This window comes from Penicillium psychrofluorescens (assembly GCF_964197705.1).
Source record: "Penicillium psychrofluorescens genome assembly, chromosome: 3".
Classification (NCBI taxonomy): Eukaryota; Fungi; Ascomycota; class Eurotiomycetes; order Eurotiales; family Aspergillaceae; genus Penicillium; species Penicillium psychrofluorescens.
The window spans coordinates 476,714-500,509 of record NC_133441.1 but is presented as its reverse complement, the minus strand read 5'-3'; the positions used below and the strand labels follow the sequence as shown (position 1 = coordinate 500,509).

General features: G+C 50.6%; 4 protein-coding genes across 4 annotated transcripts; 3 read left to right on the top strand and 1 right to left on the bottom strand.

Moving 5' to 3' along the window:
* Window positions 1-322: 322 nt before the first annotated feature.
* On the top strand, window positions 323-1,377 carry PFLUO_LOCUS4314 (uncharacterized protein; the record flags this gene model as incomplete). The annotated part of the gene is made up of 5 exons (XM_073781651.1): window positions 323-328; window positions 387-539; window positions 590-654; window positions 703-800; window positions 851-1,377. 5 exons carry the CDS (start codon window positions 323-325, stop codon window positions 1,375-1,377), a joined length of 849 nt encoding a protein of 282 aa, XP_073638385.1.
* Window positions 1,378-2,953: 1,576 nt separating this feature from the next.
* PFLUO_LOCUS4313 (uncharacterized protein) lies at window positions 2,954-3,936 on the top strand (the record flags this gene model as incomplete). The annotated part of the gene is made up of 2 exons (XM_073781650.1): window positions 2,954-3,091; window positions 3,157-3,936. The coding sequence occupies 2 exons, from the start codon at window positions 2,954-2,956 to the stop codon at window positions 3,934-3,936; spliced, it is 918 nt and encodes a 305-aa protein (XP_073638384.1).
* Window positions 3,937-11,444: 7,508 nt separating this feature from the next.
* On the bottom strand, window positions 11,445-15,523 carry PFLUO_LOCUS4312 (uncharacterized protein; the record flags this gene model as incomplete). The annotated part of the gene is made up of 2 exons (XM_073781649.1): window positions 11,445-15,299; window positions 15,362-15,523. The coding sequence occupies 2 exons, from the start codon at window positions 15,521-15,523 to the stop codon at window positions 11,445-11,447; spliced, it is 4,017 nt and encodes a 1,338-aa protein (XP_073638383.1).
* Window positions 15,524-15,929: 406 nt separating this feature from the next.
* PFLUO_LOCUS4311 (Mitochondrial distribution and morphology protein 12) lies at window positions 15,930-23,496 on the top strand (the record flags this gene model as incomplete). The annotated part of the gene is made up of 2 exons (XM_073781648.1): window positions 15,930-23,299; window positions 23,361-23,496. 2 exons carry the CDS (start codon window positions 15,930-15,932, stop codon window positions 23,494-23,496), a joined length of 7,506 nt encoding a protein of 2,501 aa, XP_073638382.1.
* Window positions 23,497-23,796: the final 300 nt, after the last annotated feature.

Genomic DNA, 23,796 nt, shown 5'->3' with positions numbered 1-23,796 from the left:
AAACATAAAGGAGACAAGTTTCCCGTGTTATTCAGGACAGGACTAAATTTTGGCACATTTATTCCCTTGCGATTTGAAGAGTAGTTACCATTCTCAGTTTCTATATCAAAATGAGACTCAACCAACTCGTTCTCCTCGCTGCCGCGGCTGGATCTGCAGCCGCAGCTCCGTCAAAGAGATTTGCGAAGAGAGCGTCTTCTTTCCAATGTATTAAGCCCATAAACTTGGTTGAACCATATGCATTGAAATTAACCTGATAACACAGGGTTCGGAGCGAGCGAGTCCGGCGCGGAATTCGGCACAACCAGTATTCCCGGTGTTTATGTATGTGCTTGATCAACTAACATCCTTAAGATTTCTTCTCTCTCTGACTGCCTTCTTTTCAGGGAACTGATTTCATCTTCCCCGACCCGAGCACCATTCAGACTCTCATAGGCAATGGCATGAATATCTTCCGAGTGCCGTTCCTGATGGAACGGCTTGCGCCGACTTCTATGACGGGGTCCTTTGACGACGGCTATCTGCAGAATCTTACTAGGGTAATTTCATCTTCGTGGCTGGAAATGTATCAAGTATTGACGGGGTGCAGGTTGTCAATGCCATCACTAATGCAGGTGCGCATGCTGTGCTGGATCCGCATAACTATGGAAGATAGTAAGTCCCCATTTCCTAATCTGGACGAAGACTGACGAGATTGTATAGCAATGGAGCTATCATCACCAGCACCTCGGATTTCCAGACTTTCTGGACGAATGTCGCAGGCCAGTTCAAGTCAAACGACCTAGCCATCTTTGACACGAGTAAGCCATTCCGAATAAGACGTGACCTTTGTTGATTGACCTCTATCCAGACAACGAATACCACGACATGGACCAAACCCTCGTGCTAAACCTCAACCAAGCCGCCATCGACGGTATCCGCGCAGCAGGGGCGACCTCACAATACATCTTCGTCGAGGGCAACTCCTACACAGGTGCATGGACCTGGACGACCGTGAATGATAACCTGAAGGCCCTCACGGATCCGCAGAACAAGACCGTCTACGAGATGCACCAGTACCTCGACTCGGACGGCTCCGGCACCAGCGCAGACTGCGTCTCGACCACCATTGGCGAAGAGCGAGTCACGAACGCAACGCAGTGGCTCAAGGACAACAGCAAGGTCGGCGTCCTGGGCGAGTTCGCCGGCGGGGTCAATGATGTGTGCGAGACTGCCATCACGGGCATGTTGGGTTATATGGCTGATAACACTGATGTCTGGATGGGGGCTATGTGGTGGGCCGCTGGACCTTGGTGGGGGGACTATATGTTTAGCATGGAGCCGCCCAGCGGTGAGGCCTATACGGGGTTGATGTCTACTCTACAGCCGTATCTGTAATTAGAGAAAGCTTTTGGGGAAGAAAGGTCTGGCTGGATTGGGTCTTTATTCCCGGAAAGAACAAGTACCCTCATCAACCAATAACTTCCAAGATGTAATAACCTCACCGTTGAGGAGTAGCACCTCAAGGGTTATGGAACAGCGCCCTTTATTCAACATTTACAGACGCCGATCTACTTCAATGATCGTAAGGGTCCACCGAATCCCAGCGACGAACTGTTAGTGTCCCAAACGCCCTCCAAAATCCAGACCGAGGCAGCTGGGATTTGAACGGGAGTCACTCCCTGTTTGCGTAGATCTCGCGATCTGCGCGTCCATTGCCGAGATCCGGCCAGAAATAGAGTACATATCGATGGGGTAGGTGTGGGAACGAAACCGGATTTACAGCGGTGTGGCTGCTTGATTAATCTCGTCGACGGGGTCATAGCTTCACCTGAAATGCCAAGGACCTATTTGGAACACATTTTAATCAGGAATAAGGAATCGCTCGTAGATTGTGGCTTTTGATGTCATGATGTAGTATGTGATCATACCACTAGTAGAATGTAGTCCTATTCAGGCTACGGTCGGTGGTTTGGTGTCCCCCGAGTGCTCCCCGAGATGAACGAATTGTCCAGGAAAAGACCGTTGCCAAACGGAGAGAAACAGTTCTATAGATAGGACAAATAATTTTGAGACGCAGACACATTCGTTAGGATATTCATCAATCTAAGAAATTACTACGTATACTGTCCTCGTCATTCAAGGCAGCAGCCAAGGTCCAGACCACACGTTGTACATGACGAGGATGATTCGTCGCAGGCTACGCACGACAGGTCAAGAATGGAAGAGGTTCGTCAGCAGCGGCCGTTAATATCTGGAATAGGCAAAAGTGCGTCAGTTACCCGATCCAGGACAGCAGAAATAAATATAGAAACACTGCCACCAGCGCTGTGGCGGTGGATCGGGCAGGGCTGAGATCCCCACCGGCACTTCAGGCATCACGAAAGGGAGAAACAAGCGCCACATGCCAGGCGCACGGGAGAACGGGGAAGCCTAGGCTGGTCGCGATTAATCTGTGCTCCGAGTCCTTCGGCGGGCTGTGCCACGGAAATTTCAAGGCGACCCACAGGGCTGGGAAGGGTGACGAGGCCCGTGTGTTCTCCATCGGGCATTGGTATGACGATCGTGATTATCGAGAAGAACTGAGAACCGCTGAACCGCCGGTTGTTCCGCCAGGTAGGAGTCGAGTATTGCCCTTTGTCGAGTAGAGAGCACCCGTCACGACAATCCTTCTGAAGCGTCAACACGCGGGAGACCAGATCCAGGGGGTTAGTCAGCGACAAACCAGGCACCCCGCCCGTTGGGGAATAGCGCAGCCACAAATAGAAGCAGCGTGGCTGAGTGAAACGCGGCTTGATTGGCCCACCCGTGGGTTTCTACGTGGGAGGCTGGTGGAGGGCGGGCTGTCCCAGGCGATCAACATTAAAAGAAAGGCGTCCCCTTTCCTGCTCTGCTCTCCTTTCCTCCTCTACTCTCTCTCCCAACTCGGTCTTTCTTCACTACCTTCGTTCAACCAATTAATTAATTAATCACCATGGGCAAAGTCGGTCGTATCGCGTGTATCTTCACGCCCTATGTGCTCACCGTCGCCTCGTTGATCTGCCTGGTCTTCGTTGGCATCGGCTGCACCGATTCCAAGTCCAGCACCAAGAACAACCTGTACTTCTTCAGGGTATGTGCACCCCCCCCCCCCCCACCAGATCGAGAGTAGTCGCTAACAGAGACCCCCGCCGACAGATCAACACCGAGAACATCACGACCTCGTCGAAAACAACACAGGAGATCAAAACGATCCTGCAGGACACCCACCTCGAGAATGAGATCAGTGTCCAGCAGGTGCAGAACTTCGTCGATGCCGTCAAGAAGGATGTCAACCTGCAGGACTTCTACGACATCGGTCTCTGGGGCTACTGCGACGGCAGCATCCAGAACGGCGATGAGTTCACCAACACCTTCTGCTCCAAGCCCAAGACCGAGTTCTACTTCAACCCGCTCGAGGTCTGGGACATCGACACCGAAGCGATGCGGGATGAGCTGCCCAGCGCGTACAACGATGGCATGAAGGCCTACAAGGCCGTGTCCAAGTGGATGTTCATCGCGTACATTATCGCCTTCGTCGCGACCTGCCTCTCCCTCATCCTGGCGGTCTTCGCCATCTGCAGCCGCTGGGGCAGCTGCGTGGTCTTCATCTTCTCGACCGCCGCCTGCCTGTTCACCATCGCCGCCTCCGCCACCGCGACCGCCATGTTCGTCATCCTCAAGGGCGCCGTGGAGGGCAACCTCAAGGCCTATGGCGTCACCGGTGACCTGGGCACGAACATCTACGCCGCCACTTGGCTCGCCGCCGCCTTCTCTCTCGCCGCCAACATCTTCTGGCTGTTCTCCATCTGCTGCTGCTCCGGCCGCTCGCCCTACCACCACAAGAACCGTGGCAACGGTATCAGGGCCGAGAAGACCCCGTACAACTACGAGCCCGTCGGTCCTCACGGTCACTCTTACGAGCCGTATCGCACTTAAGCAAAACCTTTAACATAATGTGTTTTTGTTTGTTCGTGTACGATTCGTCTTGTGGAGCGTTCTCGAGATTCCTGGCGTTACCGTGGTTGTCTGAAGGATGACATCGCTTTTCCTTTTTTTCCTTTTTTTCCTTTTCTCCCTTTCTCATGATTCCTATTTCACGAATTATTTCCTTTTCTCGTGTGTGATCGATAATGATACCATATCCAATTACGTATTTCCAGGCATTTGGCATGCTGTACATGTTCAAAGTGAATCAAATATACCCATTATTCCATCATTGCAATTAATTCTCTTCCAGTAGTCTTCCTCCTGAAATACTTGATTGATCTCCGTAAACAAACCCTGTGTGACCTCAGTGGCGCCGGGTCCTGGCTCCCTCATTCTCTGCGCGACCCCCCCTGACGATCTCCATTTGTCTATCCCAAACCCGACTACTCCCCGCTCGGTTAGACGTTAATATCCCGGTGGAGGACCAAGCTCTGCGGGAGCGAATGAGGGCCGCTCTTAAGCTGATCCATATGTCTCCCCGCGGTAGTTGCTGTTTGTGGTTAGTCCGTATCGGCAGTCTAACTAACGTTATCGATGGGCGTTGGTTTACTATGGCGCTAGCCAACTTGGGTATCCTGTGGTAGGGAGCTCTACATAGGTATAACGTTGTTGGATCGCCTTGATCCACCTTGATCCACCTGAAACACTTGGTTCGCTTGGCATAGCCATGCTCATCGCAACCTGACTAAATAGCGGCTTGACTAAACTGAAGAAAATGTTAACAATTATTTGGTTCCCGCTTCATCATTTGCTATTGGTAAATGTTTGACAGGAACCTTGGAGACTCAGAGACTCTAATTGGGGTTTGCAGGCTTATGGGATATTACGTTTACGGCTTCCTCTCTTCTCTTTCCTAATGTCGAATATTCGCGTCACCAGCTTCCTAAAAACTCCTAAAACTAATATAATCTGTGACGATCGATGGCTACAAGGTGGCTCTCTTAGGATAAGGGAGAACTCTGATAAGCGCCGCTCAAGTTTCGCACGAACAGGGTAATTGCGTAACGAATGGGGCGAGAGGCTGGGTGGGAATAATTTCATATCACACCGCACTTAGCCCAACAAACTGCATTGAGTGGGAAGTTTCCATAGGTTATTGGACCCGTGTAACAGGCTGCAGGGCTATCACGCATGGCACGTGACCTCTCTGCTGATTTACACCGCTCATGTTCTGTTGATTTCTCTTCTCTAAGCTTTTAGAACACAGTTCGTGGCCTTGTTAGATTGAATTTAAGTCTGGCCTTAGCCCTTCACGCCCCGTCCAAATTGAAAACTCGCCTTAGCTCTTGCCTATGGCCTTACAAATCTCGTCCAATCGTGCTTCCCCAATTTTCCACCGGGGCCTGCGAACCGCAAACTCGCCGACGCTGTTGTCTCCTGTGCTTGTCAAAGTCAGACCGCGTCTCATTCACGAGCACGTCGACTTTCGATGCTTTTAAAACGTCTTGGATTGGGGCTTGACCAAGGGAGTGGGCCTTGTAATCTGTCAAGGTCATCATGGCACGGAATTCAGACAATCCGCTGGAGCTCACCTCAACCGAAGACCTTATTCAACACTTTTCGGACGTCAATCAGAAAGACAAAAAAGCCTTGCAATCATGGGTCATAAGCATGGTACGCACGTTTGAAGAGAATCCCAGGATATCATACGTGACAGAAGCCGCGAGCCTATCATCGATCATCACCGGTGACGAATACCAGATTCTCATTTCAACGTTTGCGAATGCCATCATACAAGGCACTAACGACGGCGTCATCCTTAACCCCAAAATGCTAATGGGCTTCACAAGAGTTCTTCGCCACGCTCCAAAGATTCTTTCTGCTGAAAATACACAGCTTGTCTCCGTACTTGATAGTTTGAGGGAACGATTGGATAAGGCAGGACGTCGGGCTGAAGTAGTCACTCAACACCAATTAGTTTGCACCGTCTCTATGGTGTTGGATGCTATGGTTGACATCAAGATCATCGGCCTCAATCGGTTAACAATACATGAGCCACTGCTGGAGAAGCTCAAGAGCTTATCAGACCACCAAGAACCTCGTTTGGCGCAAGTTGCCAGTTACGCGTACCAGGCCTTGCTTGGTATATCTAATGATGAAGGCACCTACCAGGCATTCTGGCGTTATACCTGTACAGTGGTTAAAGCAACGGCAAAGGTTGCAGGATCTATTCCAACAATGGATCCATCAAAAATCACCGATGCGACACCAGATCTGATGGAACTATTATCCCTTATCAGTTCCTTGGTCCAATCAGTGCAAAATGCATATGAGGCATCTAAGGAGATGAAAGATATTGTTGGTGCAATGGGGTGTTTTTCCAGACAGAAGGGCTGGTATTCGGCTCTTAGATACTCTGAACTTCTCATCTCAGCTGGAGCATTCCAAATGCTCAGGGTTTTCACTGACCAGACCCCCTGCCATAACATGGAACCCTTCTGGTGTGGCTTGTATGCTCAGCTGGAGCGAGCCTGGGTCACGGGGGAGCCATCCATCAAATCCCAAGTGGTAGAGTTGATCAAACGAACCATGCCGCAAATTGATCGCAAACATCAACTTGCGCAAACTTGGATAAGAATAATTGCCGATACGCTCAATCATCCTGATTGGAAGAATTCCTCTGTCATCGTTCGGCATAAGTTCAGAATTTGGAAGAAAGATGATCATGAGCCTAAATTGCCTATGTTCCCGGGTGCAAACAAAGACCTCGAAGAAAGACCCCACACCCTACTGGATGCAGGATTGTCTAATTGCGAAGAAGCGCTAAGATTCTGCGCTGACAAGGCACTTTGCAAATATTATACTAAGAGAGGTTACCTTGAGATTAAACGGCTCTCTGGCGATCTTTTAGAGATGGATCAATGCTATATCAACCTCGCGGTGGTAGAATATTCTCATGAGAAAAGCACAGGCCTTTCAAATGACAGAAGAGAAAGTCAGTCCTTTCCATTCACTCTCTTCAAACGTTTGAAGATCGACCTGCCGGACCGAGAAAGGGATGTCGATTTGGCTATGATGTTTAATGAACGGAATCTTCCTGACGGCACAATGCGCCGACCTAGGCGTATTTTGATTCGCGGGCGTGCAGGGGTAGGGAAAACAACCCTATGCAAGAAGATCGTTCATGATTTTCTCCATCACCAACTGTGGGAAAGTCTTTTTGATCGTGTACTTTGGATACCCCTGCGACGTCTCAAAGGCAAAGCAAGATTGGAGGATCTGCTACACGAATACCTGCAAGATTCCTCCGCACAGGTGGACCGTCAGGATCTTATTCGTGCGCTTTCGAATGCCATCTCTCATTCAGGCAACAGCAAAACTCTTTTACTACTCGATGGGCTTGATGAAATTGCCGAGGAACGGGCGGATTCAGGATTGGACATGGCCGAAGTTTTCAGGGACCTTTTGAATTGCTCCGATGTTATAATCACCGCTCGGCCATATGCAATCAACATGCCTATCCTGTCTCCCTTTGATGTGGAGCTAGAAACTGTTGGGTTTCGGGAAGATCAGGTTCAAGCTTATTTGACAAAGGTTGTGCATGACGATACAATAAGTGACTCAATCGAGAGATTCATCAATCAAAACAGGCTTGTCCAAGGGCTAGTTCGGATCCCAATTCAGCTTGACGCCATGTGCTATAGTTGGGACGATGATTTTCGCCGGACTGATTTACCGATGACAATGACTGCGCTGTACCAAGCAATTGAGAGGAGATTGTGGAAGAAAGATATCCTTCAACTGGGCAAAGGAGATGAGCAAGGTTTATTAAGCGAGATCCGAGTTCAAAGATTGCGACAACGTTCACAAATAGAATCATTCATGAAGGATGAGATGGAGTTTGTTGAGTTTTTTGCGTTTACAGGACTCGCGAACGACATCATTGAATTGGATCAGCATCAGCGCGACAAGATATACGAAAATTTTGGAAACTCGCGAATCTCTGATAGCATGCTCGATAAACTTTCTTTTTTGCGCACATCAGATCCCAAGCGCAAGCACTCGACTTACCATTTCATCCACTTGACATTCCAAGAGTTCTTTGCGGCGCGCCTTTTTGTAAGATGCTGGGCTTCTGGTCAGCTTCTTGTTTGGCTTGACTTCAAATCTTCGATACGGAACCGACCAACTCTTATCTCATGTGAAAAGTTCATCCAGAAAGAAAAGTATAGCAGTCGCTACGACATTTTCTGGCGATTTGTGGCAGGGTTGCTCTTATCTCATGATGAGGTCCAACTATGCAGTTTCTTTCAAAAGGTTGAGGAAGAGCCGCGCGACTTGTTAGGACCAACGCATTTGAGACTTCTTATGCATCTTTTCAAAGAGGTGCCGCTTTCAAACGAAGAGTACTATTTTGAAAGTCTACGTCTGGCAATGAATAATGGTTGCCAGGCATGGTCCCTGTTTGAGCACAAAACTCTTGGCGAGATGCATCTGTGCCGCGAAGAGGAGTTCCCTGATAGTGTTGTCAACTGGCTTCTCACGCAAGGTCCAGATGATGTAAAGCTGGCCACTTTGAAGGCCCTACGTCTCAGAACGCAGCTATCCTCAGGCCTCTTAGAAACGGTGGCATCCTTCCTGAAGCATGACTTGCCTCTAGATCACAGAAGAATCGCTGGGGCTATCATTGCCATTCAATCCTCCTTGCCGGATGAGGTTTTGGATATTCTATTGTCTCGGCTGGAAGAGGATTCCAGTACAGATGAAATGAATTTTACTTTTGGGAACGATAGAGCCTTTGCTGCTGAGGCTTTAGCAAAACAACGCTATTTGTCCCAAAACGCCCTGGGGGTTTTGATTTCTTGTCTGACCGATTCTGACCCGAATGTCAGCTTCTTTGCTGCTGGAGCCTTGAGAGAGAAGAAGTTCTTGCCAGATGATGTCATCAAAGCTTTCCTATCGAACTTCAAAAGTTCAGATTCGCAAATTGGGATTATTGCCGCTCAGGTATTAGGGCATTGTTCCTTGCCAGAGTATGCTCTTGAAACCATGCTGGTTACTATTTTGGAGAGCAACGACCCCCACGCCAGGTGGTTAACTGCACTTTCGTTAAGCATGCGGTCTTTCATGCCAGACACTATTAAGGATTCTCTGATTTCCTGCTTAGAGGATATTAGTTCGCATGCTAGATGGGACGCCGCCCTTGCCTTGCGCCAACAGTCCTTGCCAAAGACAGCCATAGATTTCTTAGTGTCTGGTTTACAAGAAAGCGATTTGCGCGCTAGGAAAGTCGCTGTTGACATCCTAGGAACACAGCCTGACTTACCAAAATTGGCGGTGGACACCATGGTTTTCAAACTGGCAGAAGACTCGCACCCGGAAATCAAAATTGGTATTGCTCGGGCTCTAGCAAAGAGACATCCCTTATCGCAGGCAGCTCTAGAGAGTCTTCTATTTCAACTTAGACAGGACGATAGTCGTGATGTCAGAGTCTCTGCTCTACTTGCCCTAGAGACCCAGAATTTGCAGTGGGAAAGATATACTGATGCCCTCCTATCTCTTCTGAAGGAAGATAGGGATTCCTCGGTCAGAGCCTCTGCCGCGGAGGCTTTAGGAGGAAGGCTTCTACATGAGAATGTATTTGACTCTCTGATATGTGCACTCAAAGAGGATGCCGAGCCACATGTCAGAAAATCTGCTGTCAAGGCATTAGGCAGACAACCCGACCTACCAGAAAAGGCACGGGATGCACTGATGTTCCATCTCAAGGACAATGCGGCAGAGGTACGACTCGCTGTTGTACATGTACTAGGCAGGCAACTCCTCTCGTCAGAGAGTGGGTTAGATGCTCTAGCCCATGTTTTAATGGATGAGGCCGAGCCGAATGTACGACGGGCTGTTATTCATATGATCAGTAGAGAGCCTCTCCTCTCAGAGAATCTTTTAAGTTCTCTGCTCTCTTGCTTGGATGACCCTTCTACGGGAGGATTCGCTGCGAATGCATTAAGCAATCAGCAAATTTTGTCAGACAGAGTCCTAGAGGCTTTAATATGCCGATTGGAGTATGTCAACGCCGACATAAGTTTCACATTAGAGAGAATTCTGTGGAAACACAAACTTTTCTCTTCTGCTGTCTGCAGAGCCAGCATTCTGCCACACGTCTACAAAAACTGGGTGAAGAAAAGTTTCCAGGAACAATTAAGTTGTTACATAAAAGATGATACCTTCTTTGTCAATTCTTTATATGGCATTGAAAGAATCTCGTCTTCACTAGGCATGTATGATCTTCGAGAGCTGTTGTTAAGCCAAGCAACGGCAATTGGGAGCCCGGTTGTATTCTTTTAGAAGATTTCGTGAAGCTGCTTCCATAATGAGTTGAGTGTCTATTCTAGATTGTATCATAACTGTCAGAACGACGGAAAACCTTGAGAGACTTCTAGGTATCTTTCGATTTCTCAATAACATATTACAGAATCGTCAATTTCGGACCAACGAACGAGAGTTAGTTCAGAATATCAACAAGGTGATACAGAAATGTGATGGAATCATCGAAGGACTTCAGTCTGAGAGTGATAGATTCCACAGAGTCTCGGTTGGCAGTTTCAAGGGACGAATCCAAACTGGTAAGCGTCGTGCGGCATACCCATTCCAAAATGGTACCTTATAGAACCTTGGGGAAGACATTCGCGAGATACGTGAAAACCTATCATTCACACTGAATGCACTCAAGATCAACGACCACAGAATAAGTCAAGACGAAATATCGGAGCTTAAATCACTCCTTAAACGAGTGAAACAGCTAGAGCAACCTGGGATTTTCCCACAAAGGCTTTGACAAACTCTGAAGACCGCCGGGGAATCCCCCCCCCCCCCCCCCCCCATCCCCCATCCCCTCAACTGGTTTCCAGGGCTGAAAGAAAATCGGTCGTCGCAGTCTATCAAGATTCGATACGCAAATAAAAATGGGAATGGATTCACATGCTGTGATCGTAAATGAGGGGATTTGCCGTTATCCTTGACCAGCTACCGCTTCGAGCGTCTTTTTCGTGTATTTGACCACCGTTCAATCAGTTTAAAGATCCACAAGATCGCTTGATTGAATCAAATAAAAGTAGTTTTATCAGACCGTGCGTCTGCATCGAGACCTAGCTTCCCATTCGCGACAGTGATTTCTTCTCGGACATTCGATGACTTGCATTTGGCATTACATTGTCACGGCGCACTCGTTGAGCTAAAAGCGATGTATGCATGTTGGCCTTCAGTTAGTTGGTGCCATACGTGCTCTTTTTGAGTTTGTGTTGGCTTCACCCATAGGGGCTACTACTACCATTAATGTTCTCCTTTGGACTAGTAGAGAATGGAATTGCTTTGTGTATTTACTATGTCCCCCAGTCATCTGGAAAGCGCAATGCCACGCCGTGACCCTTCATTCTCGTTATCATTAGAGTTATTAATAACACATAGCAAACGCTTCATTAGAGCGAGACCAACAACATATAAAATACAAGCCCAGCGCATCAACGCTTCAACGATAAAGTAGGTCGCCGAATAACCCCATTCTCATCAACAAGAATCTTCGCACCGCCGCGACGGCGTCGTTCAACGCGTACATCTTGATCGGCTCGAGCCCACAACTTGAACGGTGTAAAGGGATCGTCAGACCACCGGGGTCCGGGGGAGCGCAGGTGCCGCAGAGAATGAAACCAGTTCTCAGGCTCGCTGTCCTCCTCGTCGTCGGCGTCGGCTGTCTCCGTATCGCAGAAGAGCCTGGACTCGGCGCGCGAGAGGTGCACGGTGAGATCGGCGTCATCATCCCCAAGCTCGATGCTGGCTGTTTCGTGGCGTTGATCATTGTCATCATAATCTTCTTCTTCTTCTTCGAGATCGGCGTCTAATTCGGTGTCTTCTGCAGAGGGCATATCGACATCATTGTCATTACCAGGTTGCTCGATTTCGGGCAAGTCGACATCTTGGTCAATGACGCGAGCACTGCTTTGAAGAAACTCGTCAAGAAAGGCAGGATCTGGCTTTATGTCTTCATCGTCTAGGAAAGAATGTTGAGATGAGGTCATCTGGCTTTCGTTGTCATCACTGGATGAGGAGCCCTCTTCTTTGATCATGACCGAACTTGAGGAACTTGAGATAGACAAGACGGGCGATGAACGCCTGCCCCGAAAAGCGGTTGATAGGGCATTATCCGACAGGTCATTGTGGAGAGCATCCTCGAATGGGGAATGGGCATGGAAATTCAACAGTCGGTTCACGAGACTGCCGGTAAAGGAGGTCGCCATGGCTTCACTTTGACGCGCTGGCTCTGTTTGAATCAGGTTGTCGGCGGCTTCGTTGATGCTGGCAGATTGTGCGGCAGACACTTCAATGCCTCGGGGTTGTAAGCTCCGTTTCTTGTATCGAGGTGCAGAGAAACGATCTTTGAAAAACTCTTCGTAAGAGGGTATTGTCGACCCCTGGGACCTGCACTCCTCGATGTGGCGCGGGTAGGTCTCGAGATGCCCAATGATAAAGTCGTCCCAGAGATAGGACCGTTGCAGGTGAAGACCGTCGTTTCGAAAGGCTTGCAGCTTCGCGCACAAGTCTGCGAAATGAGTGAAGTCTCCCGAATAGCATGGGTAATCATCTCGGAACTTGTGGTAAACGTTTCGCGCTTCATCAAAATATTTGTTGGGGTTGCTGACGAAGTATTCACGTCTAGAAACCACATCCAAGTTTGGAGTGCCAGACGGTACTCGGCTGAAGTCTGCACTTCCACGGGTTGAGTGGTGACTACCGGTGGATGGAGCTTGTTCTTGAACTCGAGCGATGGAAGTGACTTGTTTCAGAGGCGAGACCTGCGAAGACATCATGTGCGCGTCCAAGGAAGAGATTATTGGCAAAGAGTCTTGCGTTTGCTGAGAGAATTGAGACGTTGGTGGTACACCGGGAATTGAGGATGAAATCAACGCAGGTGGGACTTCTGATCCCGACAGCCTTGGGTCTTGATGTCGATGCATTGGACCAGATGAGTCAAGGACAACTCCTGTCTGTGATGGATGCGAAGGAAGAGAAGTGTTTTGGGACAGTGAGTTTCCGTTGCTTTTCTGAGTCTGGGTTCCCATTACATCCACCTGGAGCGGCTCATCTCCGGATTGCCGTAAAGATGGATTTGTCGTTTCGTAAGAAGTGTCACTCATGCCATGGCTACCATGAGGACGATAAGTATTGAAGATTCGTGACTGAGAGGATGTTTTGTTTTCGGGGGATGCTTGTTGCGAGTCAGAAGGCGGATGTTCAATCTGCACCGTGTCGCGACACAAACGAGTGTTTTCTGCAGCGGGTGTCTGTGCAACCTGAACATGGTCCCTGGCAGTGACACCTGAAAGGGAAGGATCCGAGCTAGGAATGTCCGCCCCATCTTGGCTATCGAATGGCTGCGGGTGTGAGCTTGCATCAAGGGCCTGTGGAAAAGAGGTGTCCATAACGGATTCGTCATCTGAGCAATTTTCAGGCGCTTGAACGGAAAATGGTGATGGGGATTTCTCTTTGGGCGAATTTTGACTTTCATGCACCAGTTGGCGCTGGATTTCATCACCCATGTACGCGCCAGGTGATTTCGATGCAAGACGTGCCGGCTCAGCCGGTTGCTCCAGAGTCTCCGGCTCTTGAGGATTGGCAGTTGTCTCTTCTGGATCCCGGTGTGTGGATGCTTCTGGCGCACTGGAAATTGCAGTACTGTTCAATTCTGGCTGAGATGCGTCTTGACAAGTAGTCACCATATCCAGGCTTTTGTCGTCTGCTGGCTGGGAGAGACAAATTTCATTCTCATCACCACTGGCAGCAGGACGTCTGAAAAGACTTGGTTGTTTGATAGGGCTGCTTTCTGGTGGTATGAGGTTGATATGACGAGACTGAGGCGGGCTCTCTTCCCATGACAACGCCTCACTAGCGTCAGATTCATCCTCTGATTCAGAGCCAGAAAGAGCGGACTCTTGAGTGGCCAATGGAGGAGTTTTCTCACGCTCTTTCCGTGCCAACTCCTCATGCCTTCGTCTGGCGATGGCATTCCACTGTTCTAACAGAGTAGATGGCACATGTCCCTGGGGGGTCGGCTCGCCCGTATTGGGCGGAATAAAGCACGGTTTTTGGTCAAAAAAGGCTGCCTGGTCCTTGGGGATTGTGATGTCATGGTCAGATATTCTAATGAGTCCTTCCCAAGGGTTGATCGAGGACGGTTTCGAGGGTGGAGCCAGATCATCTGTTTTGGTGACAGGTTGCTGAGTTTGCTGAGGCGGTGCCGGCGTTCTCCCTTCTTGGACATTCTCAATTTCCGTTGTATTTGTTATGCTATTTTTCTCCGATTCAACACACTGCCTCTTCCTGCAAGGTGAAGCACCATTTGGTCCGTTTGGTCCCAAGCCATCTGTCTGGGGTGCAGTGGACGGTTCATCGGTGCTTTCACGCGGACGCTTCTTTGATGGAGGCTCGTTTCCATCCGTATGGGCATCCTGAGGGGTTTGAGGTTGCGTAGACTGATTATTAACTCCTTGGGTTTCAGATCGAATGGAATCTTCGACTTGCTTGCCAAGATCTTGGGGATCGGAGTTGCTGGAGCCATCACGGGACTGCGGGACATCGAGGACTTGGCTTTGCCGCCTTTGAGATGCGCTGAGCCCAATATCCTGAGAGTTTTGAATGCCCGAATCCCCATTCAAATAGGAATATTCAAATGCGTCGCTCACCACAGAGTTAGCACCATGTGGGTCTTCTGCTGTGGAGGTTTGCTCAGGGCCACTTGGTTGAGGAGTATTCCGAGAGGATTTGTTGGGATCTGATTTGAGATGATGCAAGAGGTCGGTTGATCCATTCAAAGAAGGACGCCCGGTATTGCTCGTGTTCTGCATAACATGCGACTTATGCAGAGCTGGCATCTGGGACTGGAGCTGCTGCGACCCGTCGACGGGCGAACTGCCTCGGTGAAGATCGGGACGGGGAGTTTGGTCATGTTGGGAGCTGATGGACTTGGTTATTGGACTCTGGTCTGAATGTGCTTCCTTCAGTGCCTGTCGACATTTGCGGTAGGCCATTGCCAGTAGAGGTTTAACGGTGCTGGTCTTTCGCAGCTTTTTGGTAGGCACATACTTGATGTCCGTTTCAGACCAGTGCAGATCGAAGCTATTGACACGCAAGTAAACCTCGGGGACAGCTGCCGAGTACCCAAAGACAATAGTGACGTCCCGCAGTTCTATGAGGTGTTTTGTAGCGACATGCATTCCCACGATGGGGGTATCTGTCAAGGCGAGGTCGACGGCATCTTGGGAGAAGGTGGCATCAATCTGATTCTGTGCCTCCATCAATGTTGCCCGGTTGGGTCCCCACCGCTGGCAAAGAAAAGCATTCGTTCAGTATGGCTCGCTCCACTCCAAGCAGAAAGGATGCTTACTTGATCAATAACCGCCAGGGTTGGGTGTGGGAGGCCATGGGGGGTGAAATGAAGGCTACCGCCATCGTCCGACACCTGAACCGAGGCCTGCTCGGCCAAGCCCAGATAGCAGGACAGACAGCTCTCGACGGCCGACGCAATCCAGGGGACGCCCGGAATCATTGTAACGACCCAGGGTTGTCGTGAACGAGGAGCAGTGTCATAATCACAAGGAGGAAGGGTAATGGGGACAGATCATGGTCAAGTCCCAGAATCAGGAAGCTGTGCGACTTCCGAATCATGAAGACGCGCCCGCGATAAAGAAACGCGTTGATTTCTGCGCCACACTTTCTTTCCTTCACCGCCACACCCCCACGTCATTCCTTCCTCCAGCTTTCTATCTTTCGTTCTTTCTGCTTCCCAACGCTGTCTATCTGCGGCCGTGTCCGCTGATACCAACACACCTGCATTCTTTTTGGTCTACCCGAAGGCTCGGCTACACTCGCCCATGTTCTAAACGCGCGGGCCCAGCCCAAGACCTTCGTGCCTGACCCGAGACCTCTCCTCCCTTGGCGATGCCACCGAGCTCATGGCATCTCAGAAGTCCTATGGCTCTCCCAGCCCGTCCGTGTCACCCAGATTTCTTCCGCTGGGACGGCGTGGGTCGCGGGGATCGGTGGCAACCACACAGACCGAACGAGAGAACATGAATAACGCCCTAGATCAGATCCACAGCACGGCGTATCAGTCGGACTCGCTGACCCTGTTCAATGAGTTCACCAGTCCACCGCCACCAGTCTCTGCCTCAGAAGAGAAGAACTTGTCGGAAGGGCTTCAGGGAGGTCTCAGTGGGCTCTATAGTCGCTTTCGAGCTTCAGTTGGAGGTAATGGGGGCAAGTCAGCGGAGAAGAATGCCGTGGAACCACCCGCGATCAAGAGCCCTGCCTCGGAGCGGTCTATGACCAAGTCTGTCTCGGACCTAGCAGGCAGCACGACGGAGTATCCGCCATCATACCCCAATTCTTCGCAAGGGTCGAGACTGCACTCACCAGTGACGTCGAATTTCCAGCATAACCCAGACGGCACGCAGCATTCGTATCTCAACAAAGCATCTAAGGGTTCTTCGCAGAGTGCCAGCGTATCGTCCAAGACTTCGGTTTCGCCTGCTCAGGCTGGTAAAGCGAACATTGCGTCGTTGACTAAGTCTACCGGTAGCTCTGTCGCAGCAGATCCTGCCGTTACTCAACTGCATGTGAATGCTATCGGTCAAAGCAACCGTTCAGCAAGTAGCTCGGGCAATATTGCATCGGCCGGGATTCCAGACGAGGTCGCAAGTATTGGCAGCAGAGATGGCTCCGTGGAGAATCCCATGAGTCAGGCATCCTCAGTCTTCAACCCAAGCGTGTCACATTCTCCGACCGTATCAGCAAAGATGAATGACAGCCATCATGAAGATCAGGGGGCAGTGGATGCTAGTGCGTCGTTCGTCTCAGCAAACCAGGCTTCAGATAATCAGTCAAGGAAATCAGGACTTGCAGAGCAACAGGGGTTGTCTGAAAACGCACTGGTGCCGACATCGTCGCGGCATTCAAAACAACCCGAGCCAATACAAGATCTTGCCCCTGCACGCTCGACAGAGAGGTCAAACTCGAGAGCATCTATCGGGAAAGATGATTCAAGTGCACCGGTTGCTGCGTCGACCAGCCTTCACAAACTTCCCCAGCATGAAGAGGACCTGTACCAGGCGGATGACTCTGCTAAAAACATTGGGGTTGCCATGCCTCGCGATAAAAAGGAGACAGCCGAGTCTTTCAAGGCCCCTGTGTCTGGTAAATCCAAGAACCAGCCGAGCATGCCGGCCAAAACGGGCCGATTGCCTGGCTATGTGGCGTCGCGAGCATCTACTGCCGAGACTGTTACAACAGTATCTTCATTGTCACCATTGAACACGGCCGTTGATCGAAGCCTTGGTGCAGGTCTACGTAACGCCCGCCAGCCAGTAGCCGGCGGGGATGGCGTCCTTTCTCAGCTCCGAAGCAAACTGCTCAGCAGAGACTTCTGGATGCGCGACGAGAATGCGAAAGACTGTTTTCACTGCGGGGAACCCTTTTCGACATTCCGCAGAAAACACCATTGTCGCACATGTGGTCAGATTTTCGATTCAAGATGTACTCACTTGATACCCGGAACTCGGTTCGGGCAACCTGGTTCCATCCGTGTTTGCAAGCCTTGCGAGGCCATGATCAACGCGCACGAGGATGACTCTTCTGAGTTTTCTGACAGCGAGCAGAGCCCTATTGTCACCAACCCTCGAATTTCCGAGCTCGCTTGGAGCAATAATGGACGCGCCTCTGCCGACGACGACGATACGTCATCTGTAGTCTCTCAGTCGATTGACCAAGTTCTGAAAACGCCAACAATGGCCATCCCAGCCACTCGCCGTGCTGGTGAGGGCCATAATCGCCGTTCGGCAGTCCTTGAAATCAATTCGGACCGCCCCTTGACCCGACCTACCTCCTCGCGGTCATTGAGATCGTCTTTGAATACACGGCCACACTCAGTAAGCCACAAGCGTCACCACTCTCGTCAACAATACATCCGAAGTTTCAAATCATATCATGAAGATCGAGCTCCGTTTCAGCGCCGCCATGGTGATGACTTTGCATCTGAATCTCGGCTTCCTGCATTCCACAAAGATAACATCATTGACCCCGACCTGGCTCAGTACCTTTCAGACGACGCATCCAGCGGTGATGAGCAACCTAGCCTTCTTTCTGCGGTTTCCGAGGGTTCTTTTTCTAAAGGTAATGGTGACCATGAGAGAGCAACCCTTGGTGGCCTTCTTGGCTCAGCCATGAAGAAAGGTCGGTCCGCATTCGGAGATCGAAATGCCCCCAGCATAAGCCAGTCTATTCGAGATGCAGATGACGCCAGCGTTAGCAGTTCCAAAGCCGTCAATCTGCCTCGCACTCATCGTCGTCGAAACCTCAGTGTTGCTAGCAGTCATCGCCACTCACCACGGGCGTCAAAAGATACCATATTCCCCCATGACATCTCTCTGCAAAATTCTCCATTTTCTACTGTTGCTATAAGTCCAGGCGGATTCAAGATGACCCGAAGCTCGTCAATGAGAGGGGCAGGAGCCCCTCCTCTTGAGTTGAATAAAACCAGTGTGGAGCATGTGCGCAAGCTTTTACGGCAGTTACTCGCGGATTCATCTGTGCCACATGGTGAAGGATGGGAGAATGCTCTTCTGCCAATTCTATTCAAGGCTGCTAATGAAGTGGATCCAGATGTCCAGCGAGGGGATGATATGGATATTCGCCACTACATCAAGCTGAAGAAAATCCCCAATGGCCGGCCAGGTGACACGTCCTACGTCTCAGGACTGGTCTTCACCAAAAACCTGGCGTTGAAAAGTATGCCCCGGAGTATTCCACATCCGAACATCTTGATCATCACTTTTCCGCTGGAATATGCTCGCCAACAGCAGCACTTCATGAGCTTGGAGCCTGTCATCCGGCAAGAGCGCGAGTTTCTGGAGAATCTTGTCAGTCGAATCGCGGCTTTGAGACCCAACCTGCTTCTGGTCGAGAAGAACGTCTCCGGACTAGCTCTGGGCCTCCTTGAGCAAGTTGGCATTGCAACTGCGTACAATGTAAAACCGTCGGTTTTGGAGGCTGTGTCTCGGTGTACTCAGACCAGGATTGTCACATCCATGGACAAGCTCTTGACCACACCCGTGCAGAGCGAGTGCAGCAGCTTTGACGTGAAAACTTACATCCACAGTGGCCGAAGGAAGACGTACATTTACATCTCCGGTTGTCCGAAGGAGCTTGGTTGCACCATCGTTCTTCGAGGTGGAAACGAAGAGGTGCTCGGGAAAGTGAAACGTATCACGGAATTCATGATCTATGTGGTATACAACCTTCGACTGGAGACGTGTCTGATGCGAGATGGATTTGCGAAGATACCAACATCGCCCATGGATGAGATGAAAAAAGTCGACGACAACCACAACAAAGAAGAAGACAAGAAGAATTCGCCCCTGCCAATCGCCAATGAGGGTGAGCAGGTGGTCACAATTTCTCAGCAAGAGCGCAATGAGAAATCTAGCGATGTTTTTGATGGAAAACCACCCGTGGCCGCCGAAGTCACCGACGTTCCGGACGACGTGCCCTTGCCGACGTATTACAATGACATGGTCCAAGCCATCGACACCAAGGTCCTTTCTACCTCTCCTTTTGTCAGATTCGAACCTCCATACTTGCTCATGCGCACCAGAGAGATGGAGCGCCGGCTGGCCTATTTGAAACGTCTTCGTGATCAAGATCAAAGTTTCGAGCCTCCTGCGGATGAGAAGACCAAATCCCAGAAGTTTGTGCTCATCACCCCTGAGATGGTTCAGAAGTCACCGCATGATGCCCCGCCTAAGGTCAAAGAAGTGCTGCATGCGGCCCATGATGCTGAATATGACCGGGCGCTCTATCACTATCAAACTCAGAAACGTCAGTGGGAAGCCTACGTGTCGGGCAATTCGAATATGTTTGATCCGTATGCTCGCCAAAATATTGTTGTTTTGTACAGTCTCGTGTGCACAACAACTTCAATCCCTTGCTCTGGGCCGGATATCTTTGCGCTAGAGTTTTACAATGAGCACGGTGACGACACGATCTTCGAGCCGGATTACACAATTGGCCAGTACGTCGAGGACCTCTGCCACTCAGCGAACGCTGTATGCACTGCAAACGGCTGCGAAAAGCGTATGTTTGAGCACCATCGCCAGTACGTCCATGGAGATGCGCAGATTAGCGTCTTCGTTCAGCCCTATCCTTCCAAGCTTCGAGGCCTGCAGGATATTGTCTTGATGTGGAGCTGCTGCAAAATCTGCGGAGATGAGACACAGGCTGTTCCCATGTCGGAGAATACCTGGAAATATTCATTTGGAAAGTACCTAGAGGTCTCTTTCTGGGGCAGAAACTTGCATGCGCGCGCTGGTGTTTGTCCCCACGATCTTCAGCGCGATCATCTTCGGTATTTCGGCTTCAAAGATGTTGCCCTTCGAATCCAGTACGACTCTATTCATCTCCTCGAGATCGTTGTCCCGCGGCCTCGGGTTACGTGGAAGGTGGACAATGATCTGAAGCTGAGAAACGAAATCTACTCGAAAACAGAGAAGCGTCTCAACAAGTTCATGGCGTCGGTGCTTGCGCGGCTGAAGGGAATTAACGTTGAGAGCGTTGTGCCCGAGCTGGCGGATGATTGCAAGAAGGAGATTGAGTCCTTAATCAAAAAGGGACACGAGGAGCATGCTGCTTTGATCCGTCAGCTGCAAGACAGGTACACCAGCTCCCGCTATTGGGAGGTGATCCCCCTGAACGAGGTGCTCCGTGCCGTTCAAGAGAAAGTTGTCGAGTGGGACATCTTATTTGCCGAATTCGAACAGAATTTCTTCCCATCCGAAAAGGATATCAAGCGCCTGGCAACGCTTCAGCTCAAGAAGATCTTCCTTGATAAAGACGCTACATCTGTAACGGCAGAAGAAGCTCTGCAACCCCCAACTGATTTGGAGGATGAGAGCACGCAACCCCTGGACAGGCCCCGGATGAGACGGCGCATGACACTCTCGCCAGAGAAGGCGCAGAATGTTTTGGTTTCGGTTGTTGAGGAGCATACTGGCCGGAAGCACCGCGAAAAGTCCTATGCTGACTTGCCTCCGCTTCCATCTCCACCTCCCACTGAGGCCGCGGCTTTATCGACTGATGCGGTGGATGGCAAGAGGGCGTCTCCTCAGGATGAAGCTGTGGCGCAAGAAGTCCGTCATTTGGATTTGGCCGTTCCCTCAAGTCAGTCTCCACGCTCACCCCTGGACCCGGCTTCGCCCTTGCACCGACCTCTGACCAAATCAGATGTACTGGAAATACCTTCTAGTTTTGACAATATTACCAAACTGTCGCCACCCTCGCGAGGTGCAGGACTCACCGAAGAAAGCAAAGCCGCGGAAAACGATGCAGAGAGCGCCACTGCGAATCTACCAACCACTCCAGCTCCTCGACCCTCGGCCATTCCAAGACTCGCCGAGGGCGCCTTCCGACGAGCAGGAAAAGCGCGATCTCCGCCTTTGTTACGCGCCCAGTCCCAGCCCGCACACCTTCCGCGAGAAAATTCCGGCACCAAATTGAGTCCTCCCAACTTTGATCTGGACACTACCGTCACCCCCGAGTCACCCAGCAAATCTCCAGACAAAAAGTTCACCCTTGGCCTTAGTGCACTGAAACCCGGCCGGTTCACTTCAGGACACTCTCTCATACCACGCTCTAACCCGAATCGCAAGGGCAGCTCGCGCGTGTCGAATCTGGCCAGACATTTCGAGCAGCTGAGTCGCGAGTTCGAAAAGGAGAGACAAAAAGAACGACGACAGCGCGCTGCCCGAGCCACACATTCGCGCGCCTTCCCCTTGGCCTCTTCGAAGCCTATCGTGGAGGTGTATCGCAATGTGAGAGAGGCTGTTGAGGAGCGTGAGCCCCCGGTGGATGGCGAGGAAGTCTTGCCTCCTGCTCCAGGAATCCCCTTGGATGATAGTGGCCGAAAGAGCGATGAGTTTGCGGGACAATCATCGGATGACAAGTCGAAGCAAAAGGCAGCGGCACAAGAAGCAATACCTGAATTGACGGGCGCCGCGCAGCTGCTGTCTGAGGGTGAACCGGATGAAGTTCCCAGTGACGAAGATCGAACGGTGGTCGATGAACTCCAGCAGGTGGATTCCCAGGAAGAGGCCAAGTTGCTGCCTGAAGACGATTTCAAAGACTTGCCCAAGGATGAGCGCACAACACTAGTGAAGATGCTGACCAACTTTTGGTCTGAGCGGTCCGCCAGTGGCTGGGCGCCTCTCGCGTACCCTCTCAGCGTGACGGATCACGTCTTCGCCGATTGTGATATCATTGTGCGTGAAGATGAGCCGAGCTCTCTAGTTGCTTTTGCCTTGGATTCCTCGGATTACAAGGAGAAGCTCGCAAGCATCCAAAAGCGGTATGATGAGCTGGAGGATTCTCAGCCGGAGTCGGAAGACGATACTGAGTCTGCGAACGAGACCCGTGTGGAGCATGCCCTCCTGCGCGCCACGGGCACCCATCTCAAATACCAGTTCCAGGAAGGTCAGGCGAAGATGCTTTGCAAAGTCTTCTACGCAGAGCAATTCGACGCTCTCCGCAAGAAATGTGGCGTGGCAGACCGCATCGTCGAGTCTCTTTCTCGCTGCGCAAAATGGGACTCCAAGGGGGGTAAAACCAAGTCCTTGTTCCTGAAGACGCTTGACGACCGATTCATCCTCAAATCCCTGTCCCCGATAGAGACGCAGGCCTTCCTCAAATTCGCACCCGCCTACTTCCAAATCATGTCGGAGGCTCTCTTCCACGAACTCCCCTCCGCTATCGCAAAGATGTTCGGCTTCTACCAAGTCATCATCAAGAACCCCGTCACAGGCACAGAATTCAACTGGTTCCTGTTGCTAATGGAGAACCTCTTCTACGATCGTGTGCCGACCCGCCTCTTCGACCTGAAGGGCTCAATGCGCAACCGAAAAGTCCAAAGCACGGGTGAGCGCGACGAAGTGCTTCTCGACGAGAACATGGTCGATTTCATCTACGAGACTCCGCTCTTCGTCCGCGAACACTCCAAGAAACTGCTCAGTCAAAGCGTCTGGAACGATACGCTGTTCCTGGGCCGTCAAAATGTCATGGATTACTCGCTCATGATCGCTATCGATGAGTCGCGTAGCGAGCTGGTTGTTGGTATTATCGACTGCATTCGCACGTACACGTGGGACAAGAAGCTTGAGTCTTGGATCAAGGATCGTGGGTTTGCGGGCGGTGGTCGCAACCGGCCGACGGTGACTAGTCCCAAGGAATACAAGAGTCGGTTTAGGGAGGCGATGGCGCGATATGTCCTCCAAGCGCCGAGGTATGTTTTTTTGTTTCGTTTGAAATTGCTTCCCAGTGCTGACTGTGCTTGCTATTTCTAGCTGCTGGCACCAATTCCAACCCAGCGCAATGTACCGCTACCCGCATGGCGAGAATCAATCCGGTGGCCATGTATCCCATCTGGCTGATCTGGATGCAGTCGATCAACACGGCAATGTGGAAGGCCTTTTGCAGTGATGAGATGTTCCTACAACCTCTGCGGACACACACATACTTAGTAATGAGTAACGACGCGATGATTCCGATGATGATTATAACATTGAATGATGAATTTTTGCCCAAAGCCTTTCTGTTGTTCAGTTTGGGACGGACAGGGATTGGGAGGTTATACATAGCAGCGACTCCGACTGCATGGTAGTCTATTCTATTCAACATGATATGATGCCTTTCCTTCCTTTCCCTTCCTTTTTACGACTATTTCTTTTTATTAATTTTTATATATTGAACATGGTACGAGCAGGACATTTATACAAATTT